At 35.5% G+C, this 25,922-nt stretch overlaps 1 protein-coding gene across 6 annotated transcripts in view; it reads right to left on the minus strand.

The window, feature by feature from the left end:
* The window catches only part of CNTNAP4 (contactin associated protein family member 4), a 236,190-nt gene extending 226,208 nt beyond the window's left edge, over positions 1–9,982 (minus strand). For 5 of the 6 annotated variants that reach the window (XM_045534032.1, XM_045534034.1, XM_045534036.1 and 2 more), the window contains exon 1: positions 9,538–9,862. In XM_045534032.1, coding sequence (XP_045389988.1) covers positions 9,538–9,622 — 85 coding nt within the window. In that variant the 5' untranslated portion in view covers positions 9,623–9,862. Of the gene's footprint in view, positions 1–9,537 lie in introns of all 6 variants that reach the window. The other variant, XM_045534031.1, reaches the window with a different exon arrangement.
* Between the last annotated feature and the right edge of the window lie 15,940 nt (positions 9,983–25,922).

Below are 25,922 nucleotides of genomic sequence, written 5' to 3' on the forward strand. Positions count from 1 at the left end.
ATATGTGTAGTAGTTAAAAATATTGCATGACACGGAATGAAGGGAATGGGAGTCGCAGGGAGCAATGAGGAAGGAAGAGGGAACAGCTGCCTCGCCAGCCGAATCAGCCAAATCAACCCTGGCCATCGCTAACGTGACAGATGTCACAGCCAGATCATCCTCATATCCAGGAAAATGAAAGCGGAAAATGATCACAGGAGGCACAATTTTGCTAACTCAGAAAAACAGAGAACTTCCTGGCATCTTCTCTAGAGAATGTTTCAGTGATTAATGATGCTACCCTACATTCTCTCATGCTAACCTGTTTCATGTTGCAATTACACACGATATGTAAAGACACCATTCCACAGACAAGCATATAGCAAGGCTTCCAAGAAATGAATGTGGTCATTTACAAGGAGAACCAGTAAAAAATGAATTTGGCTCAGTTTTACATATTAGGCATCGCAAATTATTGTGATCACAATTTTATTTTTTGATATCTAAGTTCTACATCATATTTTTATTAGCTGATGTTTTCCATTCCTCTAATAGATATTTGACTGTGAAATGTTTTACTTTACCATGTTTCATTTTGTGATAAAGGATGCTATCAGTTTAAGAAACCAAATGTTCTTTTCAGTGTTTGCTCTTAGTTTTCTTAAATGTATCCTAGTTTGTTTCCCAAATTTTCTCTATTTTTTGTTTGTTTTATGAAAGGCTACACATCTTATGACACATAAGAGGTTGTGTTATAACATTGTACAGGTGCATGAAGTTTTCTTTACAGGATTTGTAATACAGTCTCTGTGCTAAAGTACAGCAGTTCAAATAAACACAGAAATCACATACACTATGGAACAAAAGAGCCTAATGAGTAGCTTTATAACCTTGCACAGAATTCCCTCATCACCAATTTAGACAGAATTGCTTTTATTTTAGCAATGTTCTTTTAATTAAGTCCTAAACATCTAAAACATGGCAAATGTAAATATGTATTATAAATCCTTAATTGTGAGGATCACTAAGCACTCATGCAGCTTTCTGCCTTGGAGATAGATTCTTTTTGTTTGAAATCAGCCAAAATCGAGAGATAAAAGTGAATGATGTGAAAAACGTTAAACTTTGTTTATAGGGCCCCTCTCTTGGTACCAGTATCACTTTACTGCATTGTCTTCGAGAGTTAAATTATGCTTCAATTTATCTAGTGGCTTGTAAGTCAAAATCTCTCCAGCCATATTCTGCCTTCGTTGCCACGTTCAGAAAAACTAGTACCCACAGGGTCTGAAGAGAAGTTGAGTTAAATGTCGGGGATCCTGAGGTCTTTATACCATAGCCTAGAAAATAAAAATCTTATAAATCATGAAAAGGATATTGTTTCTCTGTTTGGGATGAATTTGAACTGGATCCAAGAAGACCTCTTGCTCATTTTTAATCACACATACTATTTTGAAAGCATACTGGAGACTATCTTAGTATGGACAGCAAATAAGAAACAACCTTATTCTACATTCCATCACTACTTAATTCAAAATGTACCACCTAGGGGCAATGTTTTCCATTTCCCCTACCAATATGGCCTGTCCTCCAATACCCACTCACAATATCTTCCAAAACACACACACACATGCACACATAAACACACATAAAATGGTAATTTCATCTCAGCAACTCTTTTCCTTTAGTGATCATTTTTAATTTATTTTCTTTCTTCTCCTTGGTCATCTGCTGATTAAGAAATTTTAAAACACAAACACATGTTAATATCTTTGAAAACTGAAGGTAGATCTTGAAGATCTGAATCTGTATACAATCTTTTAGAGCAAAATCTATTAGCTCAGAAATTTAACTTCCTCAAATTTTCTAAGAAATCCCTCTCTTAGGTCTGGTATAGCAAAGGTAATTGGTTTATATTGACAGGAAAGTGTGGAGAATCTCTGTTGTGGGCCAAGGGAATCAAATACCTGTTCAAGGTCATTGAAGCAACTACCAATTCCAATGCTTACAACCAATTCCTAGGAAAGTTTATCAGTGTCCTTTTTCAAAGGACATTAAAAAAATCTCTATAACCGCAGAGTAAGTCAAGTAATGAAATTACAGGTTATAATTCTTCTAAAAATTATACAATAAATGTAATTTAGGACGGCAGGTGAATTTATATATTTACCTGCTGCTTCTAAACTAATATCAACCTATGACCCCATTTGTGAGTACCATAATTGCTAGTGGGAACAAAACGGTTACAGAAACAAATATGTCTTTTACTATGTAGAAGCACATAATATCTTATTCTAGAGCACTGCCAAGTAATGAGAGGTACTTAATAAAAAAAAGTAATTAGAGCTATAGGCCAACTGATAATATCATACCATTTTTTTCCTTTGTGATTTAAAAACCTTAGAGATAAATTTCATCACTGCTCTATTAAATACCTATGGCATTAAAAAATTTTATAGTTACTAATTTTGAACTACTTAAAATGTCAAATGTTTTCAGGCTTCACTCACTTTTCCAATTATTACATTGGAATGACTCATTAACTGTAACATAAACAGGCTCTTTTTTACCTCCTGTTATGCTATTTCCCCAATTTTATTACCAGAGTACCACTTTTCCATGAACCATGATGAAAAGTCACTGGAAGGGAAAAAAAAAAAAAAAAACTCAAGCACATACTCTTCCTCTCCCAAATACCCATGTTCCACTGGCAAACTAAAGTAATAATGGTAATTTATAATGGATTTTGTGTGTACATTCTTTATCATTACATAATTCTGTAGGTTCAGGCACCATGTATTAAAGATCTTGGCAAAAGACACTGTGACAAAAACTTTATCCTCCAAAAGTCACTTGGGAAACAAAAGTATCTTTACTTATACAGAAATATATCAGATTTGGTCTTTACCAACACAGAGCCACTAGGCCCCTGAAGTGGTCAGCACTTTAGACAGTCTAAAATCATAGATTAAAAACAAGCAAGACTAGCTCCAGAAGTCAAATAAATACATATATATACATACATACATGCACACAGTTGAAGCACACAGACAACTACAGCCTCAGAACTCACTGAAGAAATTTAAATGTTGAAATCTCAGACATTGAAGTTTTCCCAAAAAAAGTAATAAAGAAGACCATTTGAATGGTCAGTGACATTTCTTGTTATTTAGAAATACAATTTGTCGTAACTTAGAATTATGGGCAAACTATTATTTCTCAAAGAAAATTTTAAACTTTTTATTAAACCTCAAAGCCTTCAAATTACAACATCAATCTTAAGGGTAAATTGTTTCGTTCCAGTCTTTTCAGTTAATTGGAGTTTTTAACGAGTTTATTCTTCCTTTAAGAAGGACTTTCATTGACAAGAGGGTCTCCAAAAGCTTCATAATCTTTGTCTGCATGTAGTTTAGGGTTTTTATTTCTCTTTCTGAGATATTTCTTTTTAAAGTGACCGAAATCAAAGTGATCTTAGCATTTGATGCTAAAATTCAAGACCTGTTCTTGAAGATGTTTGTTAAAGAGTATTCCTAAACATGCCTAACCAAAATACCCATTAAACAGTCATGCACATATTCTGTAAGAATTCACCCTACCACCAGCACCAACAATAACACAGCTTCTTCTATCTCGTGATGTGGTTAATTCATGAAACATCTCCTATTATAAGCACATATTCTGTGATGGGCCATCCTTCCTTATCATACTAGTTAACTTGAAAAACAGCAATGATTCTTGATAAATTCTAAAGATATTGAGGCCAAAATATATGAATCAATAAAAATGAAAAAAACAAGCTATAAGCAATAATTGAAATACTAGGCCATTGAAAAAAATCACAGCAAAGTCTGTATTATTTAATATTTCACGAGAAATATCCAACTATTAAATACCTATCTGAATATGCATGTGCATATCTAAGATTTATGTAACAATGTTGGATACATTTTTTTCTTACTCTTCCTACTGTTTTCAGGGGCAAGATCATTCCATAAACTTTTAGTTACTAAGGAGAAAAGTAAAAGATTTTCAAAAGGACAGTGAAGGACTTCTTAGGTAACCTAAGTCTAATTGGCGACCTAAAAGGTCATTACTTGACAGTATTAAGGCTCCAATATTGATTAATCTGAGGAAAAAGAGTTTGAATTCTAAATATAATATCAAATTGAGAAAAATGAGTATTTGTAAAGCAAGACTGATATTCTACTGTTTAAAAAAAGATTAAAGCCATGTAATTCCAATATCACCATTCCTAATCGTCTACTTATAGCAGATGGTCATGAATCTTGTAACAATTCTTGTTGACATCCAAAGTCACATTTCAGTTAAGTTCTGACACTGTCCTAGGTTTTCTTTGATTTGAAAGTCTTTGATGAGACTTAGAAATATTTATTTAGAGCTGAACCATTAAAAACAGTGTTATGAAAAATAAACTACTTTAACAAGTAGCCATTTACTTTGAAAAACAATGCTACAGTGGAATTTCAAAGAAAATGGTTTTTTAAATATTAAATCATATTTTTAACTTAATTTTAAAAACTGCAGTAAATAGTATAATGTAAATAAAATGATACCAAAGATCAATACCTGGAAATCAAAAGTAAATACAATTCCAAATGGACAAGGCATTTACATAAAATTAATTATACTGGTATGGGTAGGTGGAAAGCACTTGCTTAATTACTGTGAATTCTCAATGGGCAGTGCTTAAATGCAAGCCAACTTTCCAATTTATTCCAGAAAGTTTGCCAATTTCAGAATTTTGAGGAAGCTGCTGCTTTAAAAGTCAGAAGGGCAATAACACTCTTCTGTGAAGAACGTTTCCCTCATGTAATCAGTGATTCCAAATGTAAGTTTCTGACTGGTATAGAGTAGAATATTTTACACTCATGAAAATGTAAAAATATCAGCAGAATTTTTATTCAAAATATCTAAGATGCAACTATTTATATACTTTATTTAACATCTTATACTACTAGTACTACTTGAGATTAAAGGTGCCCTCTTAGCAACCGACACTGTGGAAACTTTATGAATAATTACAAATAATTCATAACCACTGAAATACCAAAATTTCTGAACATAAAGTCTTTAAGAAGAGACATATGAGAAAAATATTAACTTTAAGATCTCCTCTGTTATATTAATAGTTCCTGGCAATAATAGCATTACCTTCAGTAGCATAACTCTATAGTTATATATCTGTGTGATTAATAATTAAGACTAAATTTTATAATAGAAATATAACTTATATACTATCTGTGTCTTATCATATTATATTGTATATTATTCAATTCAGGGGTCAGCTAACTTCTGTCAAGAGCCAAATAGTAAAGAATATTACATAAGTAGTTATGTAACATGCAGGAAAATGATTTTAACAAAATTTTATTGATGAAATTTGAAATATAATATTAATAATTGAGTACAAAGTTTTGTCATACAGATCTACTAATAAGAATGGATGACTAAAATTTGAGTTTCATCTAATTAATTTTCACCATGAAGAATTCTTCTTTTAATTTTTTCTGGCTAAAAATGGAAAAACCACTCTTCGTTCATGGACTATACAAAAACAGGCAGCAGGCCAGATTTGGCCACAGACCATAGTTTGCCAACCTCTGAGTTAAATATTACATTGTCTTACAATTGATGCTATATAATTCTATTAATCCATTTTCATTAAAGAGATAAGTCAATTTAATCTTGATATACAGTTTAGCTCCATTACTGACATTGTTTATATAGGTTATAAACTCCAAAATTAATTTCAGAAGACAATAATTATATTTATTGCTTCAAGTTAGCACTAAGTATCATATAAAAGTCATGTTTGATCCCATGTCAGCCTATGAGCTATGTTATCCCCAGAGTTAGAGGGTGCCCTTATCAGAGATTATTTGGGATACAAGCAATAAGAAATGGGGAGAATGCACCAAATGGATGAAAATAAATGATCATTGTTATTAGAAACGTGAGTCAAAGTACATGCTGATCTTTATAACCGAGGTTCAGCCATTTATCCATAGCATCATAAAATTATATTTTATCAGCACTTGACTGTTGCACTCTGGTTATTTTTTGCTATAAAAATAAATTTTAGGGAAGGGAAGGAAAAAAAAGAAACTTCTAGAAAGAATTACAACATTGAGTTTTAACAATTTGAGAATCTGTCCAGTTGAATCCCAGAGCCCACAAGAGTGATCATCTACTCAGGAAATTGTCCTCAACTATTCTTTAGTGCTTCTCTCAGAGTAGATATAAGATATATCCTTTATTTCAATTAGAGAAAAGAAAGAACACAGCGAGAAGTTAATTTCTAATTAAGTCATTGGTAAGCTACTTGGTGAGCATTAATTATTCTCAGAGTAAGGCTCAGTATACCTGAGGCTAGAGAGCCTCCATCACATGATCCACAGAGTAAAAGTAAAGGCAAAACTTTCACCAGCCTTACTATTTACACCTATTCCTTCTTTTGTGGTGAGTTGACCCTTCCCTCAAGAATGTCTTCATGTTCAGAGTCTGTGGATTCATAAGAGCAATTATAAAGTAGAGAAATGCCACCCTTTTTAGTCCACATCTCTTAGTAGTAAGTAAAGGAACCAACAACAGCTGGTGCAGCTCTCAAAGAGCAAGCTCTTCTACAAGGATCTGTCTCTAAACTTTCATGAAAAGGACATCTCACTATAATAACAAACTCATCTTGACCAGAACAGAGAGAAAAGAATTAGAGCTGGTTCACTGCCTTTGAAATGTCAGATAGGGCAACAGTAGGCAAAGAATGTGGTCCATTCAGCATATTTCATCTTTAGACACATGAGTACTTGACAGGGCCACCAAAAATGTGCAAGCACGTGGGTCTAGTAGTTTATACATATTTATATACACATATATATACACACACGGAAACATAAACATATATGTACATATGTATGTATTTGTACAGAATCCTTTTAATGTACAGTTTCCCTGCTGATGAATCAGATCAATTAACATTCAAGTTACATTGTGCCTAATCACTGAGCTGTCCTGGGTTTACGGAGTTCTGTCCCATGACAGTTTTCATATTGGCAGCCTTGGGCTGACTCAGTAGATGACAGATTTGCTCCTGGTGCATCAGCTATAAATAAAGGGATAAAGTCTTTGTATTTACCTAAGAGACAGACCTTTAATTTTCTTTATTTATATTCAGTTCTCCCTGACTTTAATATTGGTATTCAAAATTGATTCACTTTGTGTTAATATAAAGTCTCATCCAGAAGAATGATTGGACTTATTATAATACCTTCAAAATGCTTATGCTGGCTGATGGTTGCTTGTCCATGCACTAATTTCAACCTTGCTGGGAAACACACATACTTGTTTTTCCAAAAAGAATAAAATATATGAAATACTCTCTACCATGACTTGGTAACTAGCAGACCTTGCTTTTTCCAAGAAGAAAATACTTTCTAAATAAAATAAAAATTAGAAAATGAAATATTTTCTTTTATATATACTGCTGCAAGTCATGCTGTCAAAATATTAACAAGGAATTACTAAACTCAAATTTAATCATATGAAATCATTTAATTACATTTTTGACACCTGAAGAATAGTCAACTCTAAACTTGTATGGTAACCAAGAGCTCCAAGTTTAATATTGAAATGTTCCTTATAATTTAAATTTTTATAGGTTCTGTAAGTTTGTCGAATGTTTAGAAGGGCACTAAACTATTTCCTGGGCAAACCAAGGCTGAAGGAATAGAGAACCAGGACTGAAATTTTAAGTGTCGGCAAGAGGCCCAGTCAGGGCAGAAGGTGAATGTTGTACTTTCCTCAGAGCTTCTCAGCAGGTCACCTTCCCTTTCCTAAGAAGATACATTACAAAAGAAAGCTATTTGATGTTGGTCTGCATCTTATGCTTTTTGTTGGGCTTCAAGAAAACAAACATGAACAACTAGTAGCCCAATTAATTATATCAATATATTGTAAATCCAACTAGAGGTGGTATACTGGAAAGACAAGACCAAGCCTAGGCCAGATTTAAGCTCTGCTTTTCTTAAGGAAGGATGCTTGGGGTGATGTGCTTTACATTGTAAGAGTGACCTCTAGTGCCTTTCTTTTTGGTTGAACTTTAGCAGCTAGAAGATGAATTACTTATGCCTTTTCTACAAAACTTCTGTTTGGATGTAGGTGTCTGCATTGCTGTTGCTGTTTGTTTGTTTATTGCAATGTTTGTGAAATGCTACCATTTCAAGATTGCAGGATGTTGACCAGGTGAAATTACACAAATTTTATTGACTTAGGGATTTTCATAAACCCAAATTAAAACTGAATCTGAAATACAGTGCAGCACCTGGAGTACAGTTCTCTTCTTTCAGAGTGACAGATATACCATGACATTAAAGGAGCTCATACTAAATGGAAACACAGAATCACAGCAGCCATGCAGTGTGAATGAATATTTGGCTTGTGCCGGTAAGTTCATGACATTTTCCCCATATCAGAACCCCTTAGTGTAGTGAAGTGATGTGCCACAGCAAAAGTCTGATTACTGACTTGTGTCCCCCAAACCTAAACCTGGTGATACAGCAGCAATATAAACGTCTGGACAGGCCTCACAGCGCTGGTCCTAAAGAGTAAATGAGCTTTTCCTTCAAAATCCAAGAAAGAGATAAAAAGTTGTATTTGCCAAGCTTGTTTATCATTCATCAGCAGGGGAAAATTCTTTCATTTAGAGAATTTAAGCCAAATATAACTTTTAAAACTTTTTCTCTCTCTAATAAAAAGTGGATGAAGGGAGTCTGCCAAATTATTTCAGATGATATGTAAATTAGAAATGAGCTTGTAATAAATCTTCCCCGAATTGATTATATTCAATCACAAATTTATGAAGTTAAACATTCAACCACGACAGAATACTACTTTTGAAAGATAACCTGAGTGGTTTTCCCCTTAAGCAAAATGTAGAAATCGGCCCCTTTCAGGAGTGCTCTGGGACTCATTTTCTCAGCACTGAGAACACAGCTCTTAATACCAAGGTTTGCCTCCACCAGTTCTGCTGCTCCTGAAGTCTGCAGTACATTCCAGTTATTAGCCTGCATCATTTTAAAGATGCAGCCAGCTACGGGTCTGCCAAATTGCAAACTTCAGAAATCTAAGCTTATGCAGCATAATGTAAAGTCTGCCTGTTGTTTTTCTGTTAGACATAATTCCAATAAAATTCAATAATCCTTCAAAAAGGAAAAAAAAAAGAAGATATTTGCAGGCTATTCCCTGGTTAAGATGCTAATCTAATGTTTTACTAGAACTTAAGCCTTCTCAATGAATATTCAAAGACAAGAGGGTAAGATTCTGTTCCTAGACAAAAAGAGAAATGACACTTTGCCTATTTTGACCAGACCTAGAGGAAAGACAAGTGTAAGCCAGTCATATTTGCTGGATTTTTGAGTGATGCTTCATTTAATAGCAATATGCTTTGCAGCAATTCCAGTTCCAAATAATAATCATAAAAACAACAGAATCAAAGTTTTGCAGACGGCCCCCTTGCAAGTTTTAAATCATTTGCTGTATACTTACAGGAATTCCCAGCTTCGACTCTCTTCCAATTTTGAGTAGATAACAGAAGTAGCGTCTTGAGGACAGCTCCGGTGACAGACCTCATGTTCACATTTATTGGGCTCCCCCAAAAGATCTTGAGAGGCTCTCTGAGCGCTCCAGTTCTGTTCTCTGTCCCTCTCCCAGCTCTGCCTGGGTCTTCAGCACCTCTAGGTCTGTCTCTCTCTCTCTCTCTCTGTCTCTCCCTTCTTCCCTCCCTCCGTCTTTTCTCCTTCCCTCCTCTCTCTCTCTCTCTCTCTCTCACACACGCACACACACACAGAGCCCTGACTCCTCACTGAAAAGCACTCAGCATCTTTTCTAACAAGCATCCACACTGCCGAAGCCACGCCCACTCCTCGCAGCAGCGGTCCCAGAAATTGACAGCAGCATCCCTCCTTCCAAACACACAGCAGCGCTCAGAGCTGCACCACGCGCTGCGCGGTTGATGAAAGCCCGTACCCAGAGGCGCGGCCTCCTGATCATGGGCTTCCTTGGGGCTCCCTCCCCTCTCCTCTATTTCCCAATAATCCTTAACCCTTTTCTCCCTGCTGAAGGTGTGGGTGCGGGGAGGGCCGAGGCGCTGGAGCCTCCTGATTTTCTGGAGGTCTTGCGTTTGGCAGAGCCAGCCAACCTACTGAGCTATTCCTGATTATCCCGGAGAGCATCCAGGTAAAATTGCATTATGTTTCAAAACAAAAAGCACAAAATAAGACAGAAATAACTAAGCTGCATTGGTAAATTGTAGCTAAAACCGTCCTCAGGGAAAATACTTGCTGTTGTTTTTGTCTGTTTCTATAAAACTATCCTCTTCAGAGCTAAGGTGCTAGGATTTTATTATGAAAATTCTTCACATGGGAACAGGCATTCCTGCTTGGCAGATATTTAAAATCATCTGGTAATAGTCTGCAAGAAATTAACATTTCTTATTTTAGTGCTTCAGGAGTACAAATCCACAAATGAAATGCTTTGGATAGATTCATTTTGATGAATACATTATGCTGTGAATATGCAGTAGCCTTCTACAATCAAATTCATTAATAACAATTCCCCAAAGGCCCAAAGGGATCTACCCCCCAACACGTTCACACCAACACCAAACAATGTTAAAATGTAATTTAAATGGTTTAAAGGAGAGAGGAGTAAAGTTGAATTCAGAAGATCAATGACTATAGAAAAATTACTCTTCTAATGGCTGATCTATGCATGGATACTAATAGTTCTTGAATTCACTATTAAAATATTTAAATAATAGAGTTAATATCACATAACGAGAAGCATGTCACATAGTGTCAGAGAGGATAAATATCTATTTAAAATAAATGCAATATTTTTTACTGATAATGTGCTAGATTTTATAAAAATGGAAATGCTGGAGTTCTCAAGCACCTCTATCCTGGTGATTAAAAATTGGAAGAAACATAAGCCTTTAGCACCAGCAACCTCGCTATGGAATTAATGGAGGTGGCGGGGAGTGGGGGGGGGGATGACAGCAACACCCATAAGAGCTAAACATATTTGTTTAGCTCGTGCCTGCAAACAAAGCAGAATGGATATTTTTGCTTTTCCTGGTTTACAGATGAGAAAACAAGAACAGGGAATTTAAATGATTTGAAGAGGTCATAGAATTAGTAAGCAAATGCTGAGGATTGGGCTTTGTTTTTCTCTAGTTTTATCGCTCTTACCCTAGGACTTACTACCTCTAAAATCAGAGTATACCTTCTCCCTGACCCCTGTCAATAGCAGCAAAATCCTGAGGCCCTAGAAAAACACAGTAGAGAAGAGGAAAGTCATGGCGTGAGTCTTTACTCTGTATTCCTAGACCTACATTCCTGATTTTGTTTTTTCAATCACAGTATGTTAAGCAAAAGCAGATTTAAACTGATGATTTATGTTAAATAATTATTGAAGCATATTAAATTTTATTGAACACATACTATATGCCATTTGTTATCTAATTAAATAATTACAGCAATCCTTTGAGGAAAATATCAATGTGCCTATGGAAAAATTTCGGGCTCTCCAGAAGAGAAAAGTTGTCTTGCTGTTAAAATGCCCTATTTAATTGTTCCCATACAACAAATTAGGGAATATATCTTAAAAGGATCAGTATACATATCAAAAATGAAAAGTAATTAAACATTTCATAACAATGATAACTTCTTTAGGACAAAGTATAAATTGTCATAGTAGCCTTACTGATGGATTTTTCCATATCAATGGGCTACATTAATAGAATGAAGTGGAGACTGTCACTCAATAGAAGACCTGAGGATTTCAAGTCACTGCTGCACACCCTGTCCCTGCTTGGTGACCACAGATGGGTAAAGAGCTACACAGACAGGTGAAACAGTGGAGAGCACTTGGACAGGCTAAACATAGAAGCCTAGATATGAAATCAATTTCCACTATTGTTTTGATTAAGTAACTCAATGATACTGACCTTTGTTTTACTTATTTTAAAAAATAAGAGAATAATGACCAGAGAGTCACTGTGTGACAATTACTGAGTGACTAGCACTCAGTGGCCCTCAGTTACTTCCTAGCCTTTGATCTCTGCATTAGAACTGTACAAGGTGGTGGTTTAAGCAGGCAATGACAGACGTGGCAGCCCAGGTTCAGTGTCTGCCCCAGCTCCACCACCCACCAGCTGCATGCTCTTGAGCAAGCTGCACTAGGATAAGCATCCCTGATCCTTAGTTTCCTCATCTGCACACCAAGGATAAGTACAGTATCAACCTCGCAGCTGAGACAATGACCTGTAAGATGAATATCCCTAGGAGGCACACAATCAATGTTGCTATTGTAATCATTCTATTGCTACAGCTCACTCTGCACAGATGAGAAATCTAATGAGCAGAGGAATTACAATTTGCCAGTGGGCATAACACATTGGTGGCAGAAAAGAGTTGGTCACTAAAACTAGACTTATGCTTCATTTCTCCATCCCCACCCTGATGTTAAGGGTGGTGTTTAACATCAGAAAAGATAAGGGGGGAAGTCAGAAAAGTGTAGAGACTTAAAATTTGCACATTTCTGTACTGCTGATTCAGACTCCTTGAATCACTTCTGTGTATGCATTTGTGGTTGTATTTTCCACCAGCTGAAATAAACAACCACTGGTGCTTAGGGGTTGGCATATACATACTATGGGTCAGACTGAGAAAGCATTATAAATCATATCAAAATGTTGGAACTTGTAAAATCAGGTTTTCAATTTCCTCTTGGCACAACTTGCCAGAGAGCTATAAGTTCCATCTTCCATGGTACATGGAGGATCCTGAACTGTAGTTTAGACTAGAAAAGAATCACCAGGCCATAGTGGAACAAAGTCACATCAAAAGACTAGAAAGAGATTTACATATAACTCCTTTGTTTCCTTTATGCATCTAACAGTTGTTTATCTACATCCTGTCATAGCATTTTTTATTTCAAATCTGAGTAACCATTTTATTTTTACACTAAAGTTTGATTTGTCTTTATATCCTCAAAATGAAATTCATTATTGTAGATATTGTGCTTTTACCCTACATTTTTATTGTGGTAAAAAATAACATTAAATTTATCATCATAATCATTTTTAAATGTACAATTCAGTATTGTTAAGCGTATTCACATTGTTGTGCAACAGATCTCTAGAACTTTTTCATCTTACAAAACTGAAACTCTATTCCTAGTAAACACTAGTTCCCCCTCTTGCCTCCCCTCCCCTAGCAATCACCTTTCTGCTTTATGTTTCTATGATTTTGACTACTTTAGATACTTCACATGAGTGGAATGATACAGTATTTATCTTATTGTGACTGGCTTATTTCACTTAGAATAATGTGCTCAAGTTTCATCCATCCTGTTGCATGTAACAGGATTTCTCTCTTTTTAAGGCCACATAACATTCTATTATGTATATACCATATTTTCTTTACTTGTTCATCTTTCAATGGACATTTGGGATGCTTCCACCTCTTGACTATAGTGAGTGATGCTGCAATGAACATGAATATCCAGATATCCCTATGAGATAGTGCTTTGAATTCTTTTGGCTATATACTGAGAAGTAGAACTGCTGGATCATATAGTAATTTTATTTTTAATTCTTTGAGGAACCTCCATACTGTTTTTATAGCAGCTATCCCATTTTACATTCCCACCAACAATGCACAAAAGCTTCCATTTCTCTACATCTTTACCCAAATTTATTTTATGTTCTTTTGATAGTGGTAATACTGGTGGGTATAAGGTGATATCTCCTTGTAATTTTGATTTGCAGTTCTCTTATGATTAGTGATGTTGAGCATCTTTTCACATGCTTGCTGGCCATTTTTATTAGAATGGAAAATTGTCTATTCAAGTTCTTTGCCCACTCTTTAATCAGGTCATTTGTTTTCGATATTGCTGAGTTGTAGAAGTTTCTTATATATTCTAGATATTAAACCTTTATAAGATACTTAAATTACAAATATTTTCTTCCATTTCATAGGTTGATATTTCACTCTGTGTTTCCTCTGATGCACAGAAGTTAAGTTTAATGTAATCTCATCTGTCTATTTTTGTTTTAGTAACCTGTTTTGTTGGTATCCAAGAAATCAACGCTAAAGCCAATGTCCTCTATGCTTTTTTCTAGCAGTTTTATAGTTTTAGGTCTTATGTTTAGGTCTTTAATCTATTTTGACTTAATTTTGTATGTAGTGTAAGGTAAAGGTCAAACTTCATGCTTTTGCATGTGACTATTCACTTCTCCAATGCCATTTGTTGAAGAGACTGTCTTTCCCATTCTGTGGTCAGGCCCTCTTATAGAAGATCATTTGGCCATACGCATCAGGGTTTCTTTCTGGGCTTTCCATTCTGTTCCATTGGTCTATATATCTGTCTTTATGCCAGTACCACACTGTCTTGACTACTGTTGCTTTGTAGTATGTTTTGAAATCAGGAGGTGTGAGGCCTCCAATTTTGTTGTTTTCAAGATTGTTTTGGCTATGCAGAGTGCCTTGAGAGTCCCTGTTAATTGTATGTTGTTTTTTATTTCTGCAAGAGAAAAATGTCGTTAGGATTTTTATAAGGATTACAGATCACTTTGGGTAGTATGCATATTCTAACAACATTAAGTCTTCCAGTACACGAACACAGGATGTCGTTCTCTTTATTTGTGTATTCTTTGATATTTTCTAGAAATGTTTTATGGTGTTCAGTGTACAACTTTTTCACCTCTTTGGTTAAGTTTATTCCTAAGTGTTTTATCCTTCTTAATGTTACAGTAAATGGAATTGTGGCCAGGCACGGTGGCTCATGCCTGTAATCCTAGCACTCTGGGAGGCCAAGGCAGGAGAATTGCTTGAGGTCAGGAGTTCAAGACCAGCCTCAGCAAGAGCAAGACCTGGTCTCCACTAAAAAATATAAAAAAATAGCCAGGTGTGGTGGCATGTGGCTGTAGTCCCAGCTACTCGGGAGGCAGAGGCAGGAGGATTGCTTCAGGTCAGGAGTTTGAGGTTGCTGTGAGCAAGGCTGATGCCACAGCACTCTAACCCAGGCAACAGAGTGAGACTCTGTCTCAAAAAAATAAATAAATAGAAAAAAATTATAGTAAATGGAATTGTTTTCTTAATTTCTTTTTCAAATGGGTCACAGTGTATAGAAATGCAACTTATTTTGTGTGTTGATTTTGTATTCTGCAAAATTGCTAAAAGTTATTTGTTTTAAATGCCTCTGATTTCTTTTTTTTGTCCAATTGCTCTGACTAGGACTTCTAGTACTATGTTGAATAGTGGCAGTAAGAGAGGGCATCCTTGTGAACTTAGAGGAAAAACTTTCAGTCTCTCCCTACTGATTGTGATGTTAGCTGTGGGCTTTTTATATATAGATTTTATTGTGTTGAGGTAGCTTCCTTACATTTCTAGTTTGCTGAGTGTATTTATCAGGAAACAGTGTTGAATTTTGTCACATGGTTTTTCTACACCAGTTTAGATTATCATGTGGTCCTTCATTCTGTCCATAGGTGTACTATATGTTGATCAAGTTCACTGATTGTTCCTTCCACCTGGTCAAGTCTGCTGTTGAATCCCTATGGTGGATTTTTCAACTCAATTATATTCTTCAGCTCCAGTGTCTCTGTTCAGTTCTTCTGAAAATCAGCCTCCTCTCCCAGTCTTTGTGATACAGTTTTGCACAGAGAAGACTTTCAACAATCAGACAGCCTAGAGATTCTGGAGCCCTTTCAAGCCTTTTCTGAGGATGTGTCTTCACTGGGCTTGTGTGTGTCATCTGATTAAAGAGGTTTACCAGTTCCTATTCAGCAGCTCCCCCAGTGTCTTTCTGTGGTACTGCAGACTTTGGTAGTAGACCAAGCCATGTTGCTCACCTTGGTTCTCAGTAGCCCCAACCAGGCTCCCTATTCCCGTCACTGCCTAGATTCAGGCAAGAGAGAAACCAGTTCCTCAGGCAGCCTAATGAAAAGACAGGATATTGACTATGAGTTTAACTTTTCTACTTATCTTGCCAGAGAAAAGTTGGGAGTTTTCACACTATACCAGGGGAAGAGTGTTGGGGAATGAGCGCCATGAATTTTCCTACTAGGCTTCCATACAGTTGGCCTTGTGCTTGCCTAGGGTGCAGGAACTTCTTACCTGGTTTTTAGGTTTTGCACAGAGGCAATTGGGCATGTATTGTTGTTGTTAAGTTGATGTCTTCATGGGAGCAGGAGGGCTGAGCTTTTGTATTCTACCATCTTACCAATGTCACTCCTCAAAATTGATATTTCTTAAAACTAAAATATAGTAGAAGTAGTAAAATTTTTGCCAAAATCTCTCTCAAATATATTTACCCTGAATAATTTAAGTAATGTTTTTTATGCTATGCCAGTAAACAGACAAAAATAGTCACTGCTGGATTTGAACTTTTGTGGGGTTAATATATTATGAATGTTATTTACTTTATTTTTTGTTGCATTTTTAGTTAAGGGACTTGACATTCTGTAACATAAGTGTATTTTCATTAGCAATTTTTATATTGCCCTAAGTGCTACTGTTTTGTTTTCTTTTTTAATCAGTATGCTACTGATAGTGTAAGTGATGACTTTGATAATAACACATATACGAAGCTTTGCAACTTTACAAACACCCAAAACTCTAGCAGTATGCTTTTTCTATTAACATCTCACCTGACACAACCCTTCCATAATAAAGAATTACTTGGCAAATTAAGATAAAAATTATAGGCAACACTGGATATTCTCTTCAGAAATATAGTAATAATGAAAGATATGCAGTTTCTTATGTTGTATTGCAAACTTACTTCCTTTTTTCCTTAATATTATTAAAGAAATTTTGTAATACTTGCTTAATGAAACAAATTATACATACATATGTATATATGTGCATGTTTGTATGTATATATATAAAATATGTATACATATATTATGTACAAGTTTACTAATATCTCAGTCTGTTATATATATATATATATTTTTTTTTTTTTTTTGAAACAGAGTGTCGCTTTGTTGCCCTGGCTAGAGTGAGTGCCGTGGCGTCAGCCTAGCTCACAGCAACCTCAAACTCCTGGGCTTAAGCGATCCTACTGCCTCAGCCTCCTGAGTAGCTGGAACTACAGGCATGTGCCACCATGCCCGGCTAATTTTTTTCTATATATATTTTAGTTGGCCAGATAATTTCTTTCTATTTTTAGTAGAGACGGGGTCTCGCTCAGGCTGGTCTCGAACTCCTGACCTCGAGCGATCCACCCGCCTCGGCCTCCCAGAGTGCTAGGATTACAGGCGTGAGCCACCATGCCCGGCCACAGTCTGTTATATTTAATATGCTGTTACATTCCGAGTATTTTTCATCACAGGTATTCTAACTCATATCTTTAAACCCTCAATTCACATCCTTTTTATTTCTTCCATGGTACTACTTAAACTTTTGAGCATATAGAACATAATTATATTGTCTTAATGTCCTTATCTGCTCATTCTAGCATCTGTGTTAGATTGTAAAAATAAAATTAGACTACTATTGATTATTTTCTTCATTATGAGTTATATTTCCTGCATCTTTGCATGCCTGGTACTATATAATTGGATGCCAGACATTGTGTGAATTTTACATTGTTGGTTGCTAGATTTTTGTATCCCTATAAATCTTCTTGAGATTTACTGTGGGCTACAGTTAAGTTACTTAAAAATAATTTTATCCATTTAGATCTTGCTTTTATGATTTTTAGGTGGGTATGAAGTAGTCCTTAGCCTAGGGCTAATTATTCTACACTACAGAGGCAAGACTTTTCTGAGTATTCTATTCAATGCCCTGTAAATTTTGAGGGTTTTTTTGTCTAGCTGGTAGGAATAAACACTATTCTCTCCCTTGTAAGAGTAACAAAACCTCTTCCCGCTAATAGTTTTTAATGTTAACCATCAGATAGTTTCTTCATATACATGTGCTGATGAGTATTCTGCTGAGTACTCAAGAGGAACCCTCCATAGATGTATAAAGTACTCTCTCTGTGCAATTCTCTCCTCTCCTCTCTTGTACTCTTTCCAGTGATTTATAGCTGACTTCATCTTCCCAAATTCACAGATCCATCTCCTCAATTCAGAGAACCTACCAGGCTCAGTGTGGCTTTCCACTCCCTACACCATGGCCTGGAAACTTTCTATAGGCCATAAGCTAAGGCAATCATAGTGATCACATTGTTTCTCATCTTTCAGGGATCACTGTCCTTTGTCACTTGATATCTATTAATAGTACCTTAAAACTCATTGTTTCATACATTTTGTCTGTTTATTTTGGTTGTTTCAATTAAGAGGATAAATCTGATACCTATTCCTCCATACTGAGTTTCCATATTAAAAAAACATGGTTTTACATATTTCTATTAATATTTATCCATAAGATGATATGATATGAAGAGTATTCTTTTTAAATTATGTCCCTACACAAAAGTCAGTGAACTACCTTTGAGAAATTGGCAGGTTAGAAGAGGAGAACATGGAGTTCAAAATTTTTTCTAAAACTATTGAAAACAATTTTTCTTTTTTAAAACAATTTGCTTGAATGTTTCTTTAAGGTCATTATTATATGAATGCTCTCATCTCTAATTTAATATCACAAGGCATCATAACACCAATATTCATTGACAAATAAATTTCCCCATAAGATCATTCTTGATTTAGATGCTTCCTTCCTTGATATAGAAAGATAAGTCTGACCCTAAATCAAGGGTTAACTTTACACATAAGAACAACAGGTACATATTTCAGGAGTGAGAAAATAATCTTTGATTTCATAAAGTTTTAAAAAAAAACATTTGGCACAAAACAAAACACTTAGCTCCTTAAACAAAGATAACAATATGCTTAAAATTCAAGAGCACTCAAAAAGGAGAGATTGTCTTACATCATCCTCAACTCAACCTCAGGAATTTCAGCCATTTTCCTAGGAAGTGACCATGATTTATGAAAGGGAAAAGATTAACTGATTCAAGGACACTGGACAAAAAAAGAAATCATAAAAGGCAAGAGTGTGGTGAGGGATGGGGACTATGAAGAAAGGGATAATTAGAGTGTCAAAGATGGATGTGCCTCCTATACAGTTTTGTCTCTGTGAAACCCTGTGACTACAGCATTCAGAATTTCTCTTTCCTGGTACAAAAAGCTTATCCCAGTAGGGATGCATACTATTAGAAAATACCATGCTTAGATTTGTGATGTCTTTATAGTGAACTGATTTAAGCTTAAGGGAACACAGTTACTGTACAAAACAAAGAATTCAATAGATAAGAACATTGAAAATTTTTTATATCTACCAGCATTTATGTATTGCAACTTTAGACTGCCTCATGGAAAGTTTCCATTTCTCAGAATAATGAAGCAGAAACAATTTTGGCCTCAGGCAGGTCCTGGGAAATCAAATCCACCTACCACCTAGATCTTCAGATCCATAACACACAGCAAGTTTCATGCCTTGCAGCTGATGTGCCTTAAGGGAGCAATTCTCCAACTCTCAGGTAGAAGACTACTGTTATAGAAGAGTGAGGACAGCTGGGGTTAATCTCCTATGAGTAAAATTGGTTGTTATTTTTGCAAACATGTTAATGGTGCCATCTTTATGATAGCAGGGAAAGAAAGAGTGCAGTTACAGAGTTCACTTGTTTTTTAAAGAGACTTTCCATGTGCTGTCTGAGCACTCCTAAGTTAACAGCTGGGGAGTCAGCCTATAAGGTGGACATATGCATGAAGTCATTTCATCTTGACATACTATTCAATATGGTAGCCACGAGCCATATTAAAATTAGAGTCAGCTGCTCATTCACTCTAGCCATATTTCAAGTGCTCAATAATAGTATGTGTAGCCAATGGTTACCATATTAAATAAAGCAGATATAGAACAATTCCATTAAAGCAGAAAGTGCTGCATTAGATGTTTGCAAAGCCAAGGTTTCATGAAAAACATTTAATAACAAGTTGCCTTCTAAATTTAATGAAATTATGTGCATTAAAATTTCAGATTGTAAAGTTTCAAAAGAGGAAAAACGTCTCTTTGCTCTTTATGGATAAAGAGTGAACTCAGCTGACTGAAATAAACTACCTGGACTGCTCATAGTTAATATTTTGGTGGTATATGTCGAACACTCTTACCAAGGTGATAAATAAAAGTGAAATATTACATGTTAGGCAACTTCCTAAGAGTGTACAATAAATAGTCTTCTAATACAAACTGATGTACATACCCCCACATTCATTGCAGCATTCACAATAGCCAAGATACGGAATCAACCTAAGTGATCATCAACAAATGGGGGATTTTTAAAAATGTGGTATATATTCACAATAATATTATTTAGCCTTAGAAAAGGAAGGAAATTCTGCCATTTACAACAACATGGATGAACCCGAAAGATATTAAGTGAGATAAGTCAAGCATAGAAAGAAAAATACCACATGATCTCACTTACTTATGGTTCTAAAAAAGTTGAACTCATAGAAGAAACTAAAATAGTGGTTATCAGAGGCTGGGGGAAGTACGGGAGGGAAATGTTGGTCAAAAGATACAAAATTTTAGTTGAAAGGAATAAATTCAAGAGATAATTATATAATATGATGACTACAGTTAATAACAATGTATTGTATTCTTAAAAATTGCTAAAAGAGTAGATTTTAAGTGTTCTTAGGGCCAGGCATTGTGGCTCCTGCCTGTAATCCCAGCACTTTGTGGGGCTGAGGCAGGAGGATTGCTTGAGGCCGGGAGTTCAAGACCAGCCTGGGCAACACAGTGACGAATCCTGTCTTTAAAAAAAAAAAAAAAAAATTTAAATTAGCCAGATATGGTAGCGCACACCTACTGTAGTCCCAGCTACTCGGGGGGCTGAAATGGGAGACTCACTTGAGCCCAGGAGTTAGATTATAGTGAGCTATGATTGTGCCACTGCACTCCACCACTCCAGCCTGGGCAAGAGTAAGACCCTGTTTCTAAAAAAAAAAAAAAAATAGTGTTCTTACCACTAAAAAATGACAATTGTGTGAGGTAATGCATATGTTAATTGGTTTGATTTAGCCATTCCACAATGTATACATATTTTAAAACATCATGTTGTACATGATACATATATTTAATTTTTACTTGTCAAATTAAAAAATAAACAAGTAAAAGAGAAAAAACTAAACTAGTGCACATACCCAGGTTCAAATTTTAAAATTAAGTGGCTTAGACATGAAAAATAAAAGGAAAAAAATCTAACAAAACAAGGCCTAAAAAATAGAATTAAAACGATCATAGTTAAGATTTAGAGAGCACTGTGGCCAAGGTGAATAAATTGGTAAAGGGAACGAGACCAAGAGCAAGAGCTTTGAATTTCAGTTCCTTTCACCCACTAGAGCAAACCGTTGAATCTTTTTAAACCTTAGTATTTACACTGTGAATATTATGTGAGAGTAATTAATGCTAAGCATCTCGCCCAGTTCCTGTAACAGTGAGGGTTTGATAAATTGATCCCATCATTAGTATAAAAATAGACCCAAGAAACTGTTAAAAAAAAAAAACGCTTTTGAATACACTAACAATTATAAATGTATTTGATGTTACTAAGTGTTTAGTCCAAATCAAAGGTTTGATATACTCAGCCTTAGACTTTAAAACATACATCATGGGTATGGTATTTGCCAGAAAGCAGTGTGGCATAATGTTACATTTGACCCTTCTGCATTCCTATAGTATATTTGTTATATTTTTGAATGATGTCGGCACTAAAAAAATTGTGTTATTGAAATCCATTATATTCATGTTCTTTTAATTGAAAGAACTATCCACAAAATAGTGTGAGCTTTTTCAACTACAAACTCCTTGCAAAATTATTATACTCCATTGAATGTGCAGATTAAATTAAGACAGTTGAAATTTTCTGAATGGAAAAATCTCCACTTAAATACCATTGAATGCAGATCCACAGTCAGATTAGGTTTATTACTCATTCTGTTTTATGTGGTTGTGCTTTTTCTTAATTCTTTGTTTCTTACAAGTTGTGAAACATTGTTTATGATATAACATCTCTATCTATATAAGTATAGATATATGTGTATCTGTATGGTTATATATAGTCATATATTTAGCAATATTTCAAGGACTTCAGATCTTGGGTATTTGGTTTTACAGGTACTGTTTCTGCACTTGTCTCATTGTCAAGAAAATTCATGTCATGGGATCTCCCTCAAAGGGTGCATTTATAAATTATAAACCTTCACATTCTTGAATAAATTGTACTTTTAACCAATGACTCTCTTAATTTCATTAAAGACATAAAGGTAAATTTTAAGAAACTCATGGATTCTCTTGAAAATATCTCATGACATTATACACTGTCAAAATTGATTCGGTTCTCATGTCGAAGTGGAATCTTTCCCCATCCTCCTAAATCTGGGCCATACTCATAACTTGCTGGATGGAGAAATAGATTCAACTTCAGAATGAGAACTGAATTTGCAATGTCACTTTGCAGAGAAGGTATACAAGGGCTGTCTGGAAAGTATTCAGCCATTATTAATATAATGAGAACAGTTACATACCTGGATACATTCCGGACAGCCCTCGTAGACTGCAATGGGAAGAATTTGTAGCTACTAAACTCTTTGCTAGTTATTAAAATAATCTAAAACTGAAGGAAGTATTGTATTTTCAATCAAACTTTGCTGTATAAAAATCACCTGAAAACTTTGTGGGTGAAGACAACAATCATTTATTATTTCTGATATTTTGGATGGTTATCTGGGCTAGAAAATCCAAGATGGCCTCTCTCCTACATTTCATGGTTGGGTGCCAGATGTAGCACCTCAGTTCTCCTTCATGTGACTAGACTGTCTTCTTTACGTGGAGGTCTCTGGACAGTGGTCAAGGAGGATGAGGGTGTGCTTTTGAAGCCTAATCTCTGGTGGTCATACCATGTCACTCCCACTGCATTCTATTCATCACAACAAATTACAAGTCCAGCCCAGACTTAAGAGGATGGAGAAATAGACTCTACATCAGTAGGAGAACAGCAGCAATGTCACATCACAAAATGAGGTATATACTGGGATGGGAAGAATTTGTAGTCATTAAACAATCTATATCATGCTGAGTCTTCTTTTCATTACTTTTCTGACAAATTTGTATGACAGCACAAAAAGACATTATTTGCATCTGCCTGACTTTAACAACATAACTACAAGAGGTAAATTTTATAGAAGTATGTTTGGTCTTTATCAATTTTTCCAAGGGCCTTTCTTAATCTTTTGATATGCAAATAATTATCTTTTGAGGTTTGAAATAAATTTGCATATAATTTTCCATGTATGTGTAATGTTAACAACATCTTATACTCAGCAATGAACTAACTCAGAAATGACCTAACACAGGAATGAGGGGGTCTATGCCAGTGTTAAGCAAGAATGACAGTTGAAACGGGCCTGATTTTATAAATTATCAATTTTTTAATAGCTGTTTTGCTATTGAGGATTTTGTGTCTCTACGAAGTCTTATAATTGCAGACCTCGAGTCATATTTAGTTAGTAAGGACCTTTCTCATCCAAATTATTTTTAATTCCTTATTTTGTATTCAACATTGCACTATTGCACTAGGTTCAAATATGAATAAACAGAACCATTCTATGAATTTCAAACACAGGGAGTTTAATACAGAATTTTTTTAGATGAGTATTGAAAGGGCCATGGGAATGGAAGGTAAGATTATTCAAAGATTAATAACTGCAGGAAAACACTGCCATCCTTGGATTAGAGAAGCAAAGGAATCAATAATGTTACTGAGAGCCCACAGCACTGCGCTCCTGGTATCCACAGGTTGATCTAAGCTGCCTGAGCAGACGCACTGACCCACCCCCCAACCCAGTGAGTCCATGGTTACTACAGCCTCCAACACTGCTGGAATCCCCTGTGCTCCTCCTACTAGGAAGTCCAAGAAAATAGCAGCTCTCCCCTCTTGCTACTTCCCATTAGCTGGACCTAACAGGAACTATAGATTACAGGATTCTGGGAAACGTAGTTTACAGGTTCCCAGACTCCTACAACACAGGGCGGAACACTGAGAGGCAAAAAAGGGGGCTCAGACTAGATTGGCAAATGATCAGCACAGTGAATAAGACAGAGTACCTGCCTTCCTGGGGGTCTCAAGGCAACAGCAGGCGTGTATGTAACCAACTCAGCAAGCAAGTGCTATTGTAGTGAGTACAGTGATAAGGCAAAAATGAGGTGGACTCAGAATAATTCTGAGAAGGATGTATAAGCAATTGGGAGATCAGAGGAGGTAAAAGATGCACTGCAATTGAAATGTTAAGCAGGAGTCTGATAAGTCACTGTTGGGGCAGGAGAAGGGATTTCCAGGGAGAGGAAATGATCTTGTTTTGTTTATAGGCAAGTCTAAAATGTAAATTTGAAAAACTGATGTTTCTTGGATTGGATAGCTTTCAAAGGGCTTACTATTTATTAACAAAATAGTAAAAAATTTTTGCCAAGAAATTGAAGTTCGATTTAATTTGGGTTTTCCTGAAAAGTGGCATCTCTTTTCAAATATCAACAAAGCATTTTTAAACCTTTCCCTGTTTAAAAATAGGCAAGAGCTAAGCATGTTTCCAATTTTATCCCTGTATTCTTTAAGTGGCCACTCATTTACTTCCCTGCCCTCCCTAACTTTTAAGAAAGTTTACTTGAAGCATCAGGAGCATTGGCTCCGTGGAGCAGCTGCTAAATTCCACCGAGATTGCACTTTGTAGAAGCATAATAAATTTGTGGTAGAGCTATCTCCCCTGTGAGGAAAACACTAGAATATTTGGCATTCACTTTCTCTTTCTCAAATTGCTTCTAAAAGCATTATTCTGTCCAGAATGACGGAAATCCCTCAGGTCATTGGATCAGGGCTGGAATCCGCCATGGGATTTAGATACCAGGAGAAGTGACCTTCCGTCCAGGCTCGGCTGTGAACACTGTAACCTTGGGAACTCTATCTGTGAAATAAGAAGATTTGAATAGATGATCTCGAATGCTCCTTTCAGGTCTGATAAAGGTAAAAATGATATGAAAAAGCTTTAAAAGAAGTTTGAGTCAAAGTGCATGGGAGAATGCATACAAAATTTGCTCTCAGTTTATTCTAACTATGTAAAAATGTCGGTATTTCTCTGCATTTTGGTATATCTGTTTTCTTATTTTCAAATGGAAGCTATAAAAATGTTACAAGAGACATATTATTATTATTATAGAAATTAGACTTCTGGGACTCAGAGAACTGAGTTACTAAACAGATGCCAGGAATGAACACCTTCTATAATTTTAGATGCTGTGTGCAAAGTGATCTTAAAGAACTACTCTTTTCTGTTCTGCACTTCTTTGTGGCACATTGTTATGGTGAACAGATACTAGATTTAAATCTCACTGACTAACTTCACTCTCTGCACCTTTGTTTTTGTATGACATATAAACTGACATATAAATTCACTTCTTATTTTTAGTTTCTTTTTTTATCACATACATAAAATGGGATTAGTCACGATCTTTGGTTCACAATACCCCATCAACAAGAATTTATGCATAACTGTCTTTAATTTTATTTTTAGTCTGTTTCTTATTTTTGAAAAAAGTAATGAATATAAAATTGTGAGCATAAGGAATACCCATATTCCTTGTTTTTTTGTTTTTTTGTTTTTTGGGGGTTTTTTTTTGCTTGTTTTTGAAGTTATAAAACAAGCCATACTAAATGTAGTCTGGCTTTTTTTTTTTCACTCAGCAGGATGTTAACTAAGAATAATCTATTTGTCCTGTTGCCCTTGGTAATGTAGTTCATTCATTTTCATTGCCATATATTGTGTAAATGTACTATAATTTGTTTAAAATAAATTAGGTCAT

Source organism: Lemur catta, chromosome 20, assembly GCF_020740605.2.
Source record: "Lemur catta isolate mLemCat1 chromosome 20, mLemCat1.pri, whole genome shotgun sequence".
NCBI lineage: Eukaryota > Metazoa > Chordata > Mammalia > Primates > Lemuridae > Lemur > Lemur catta.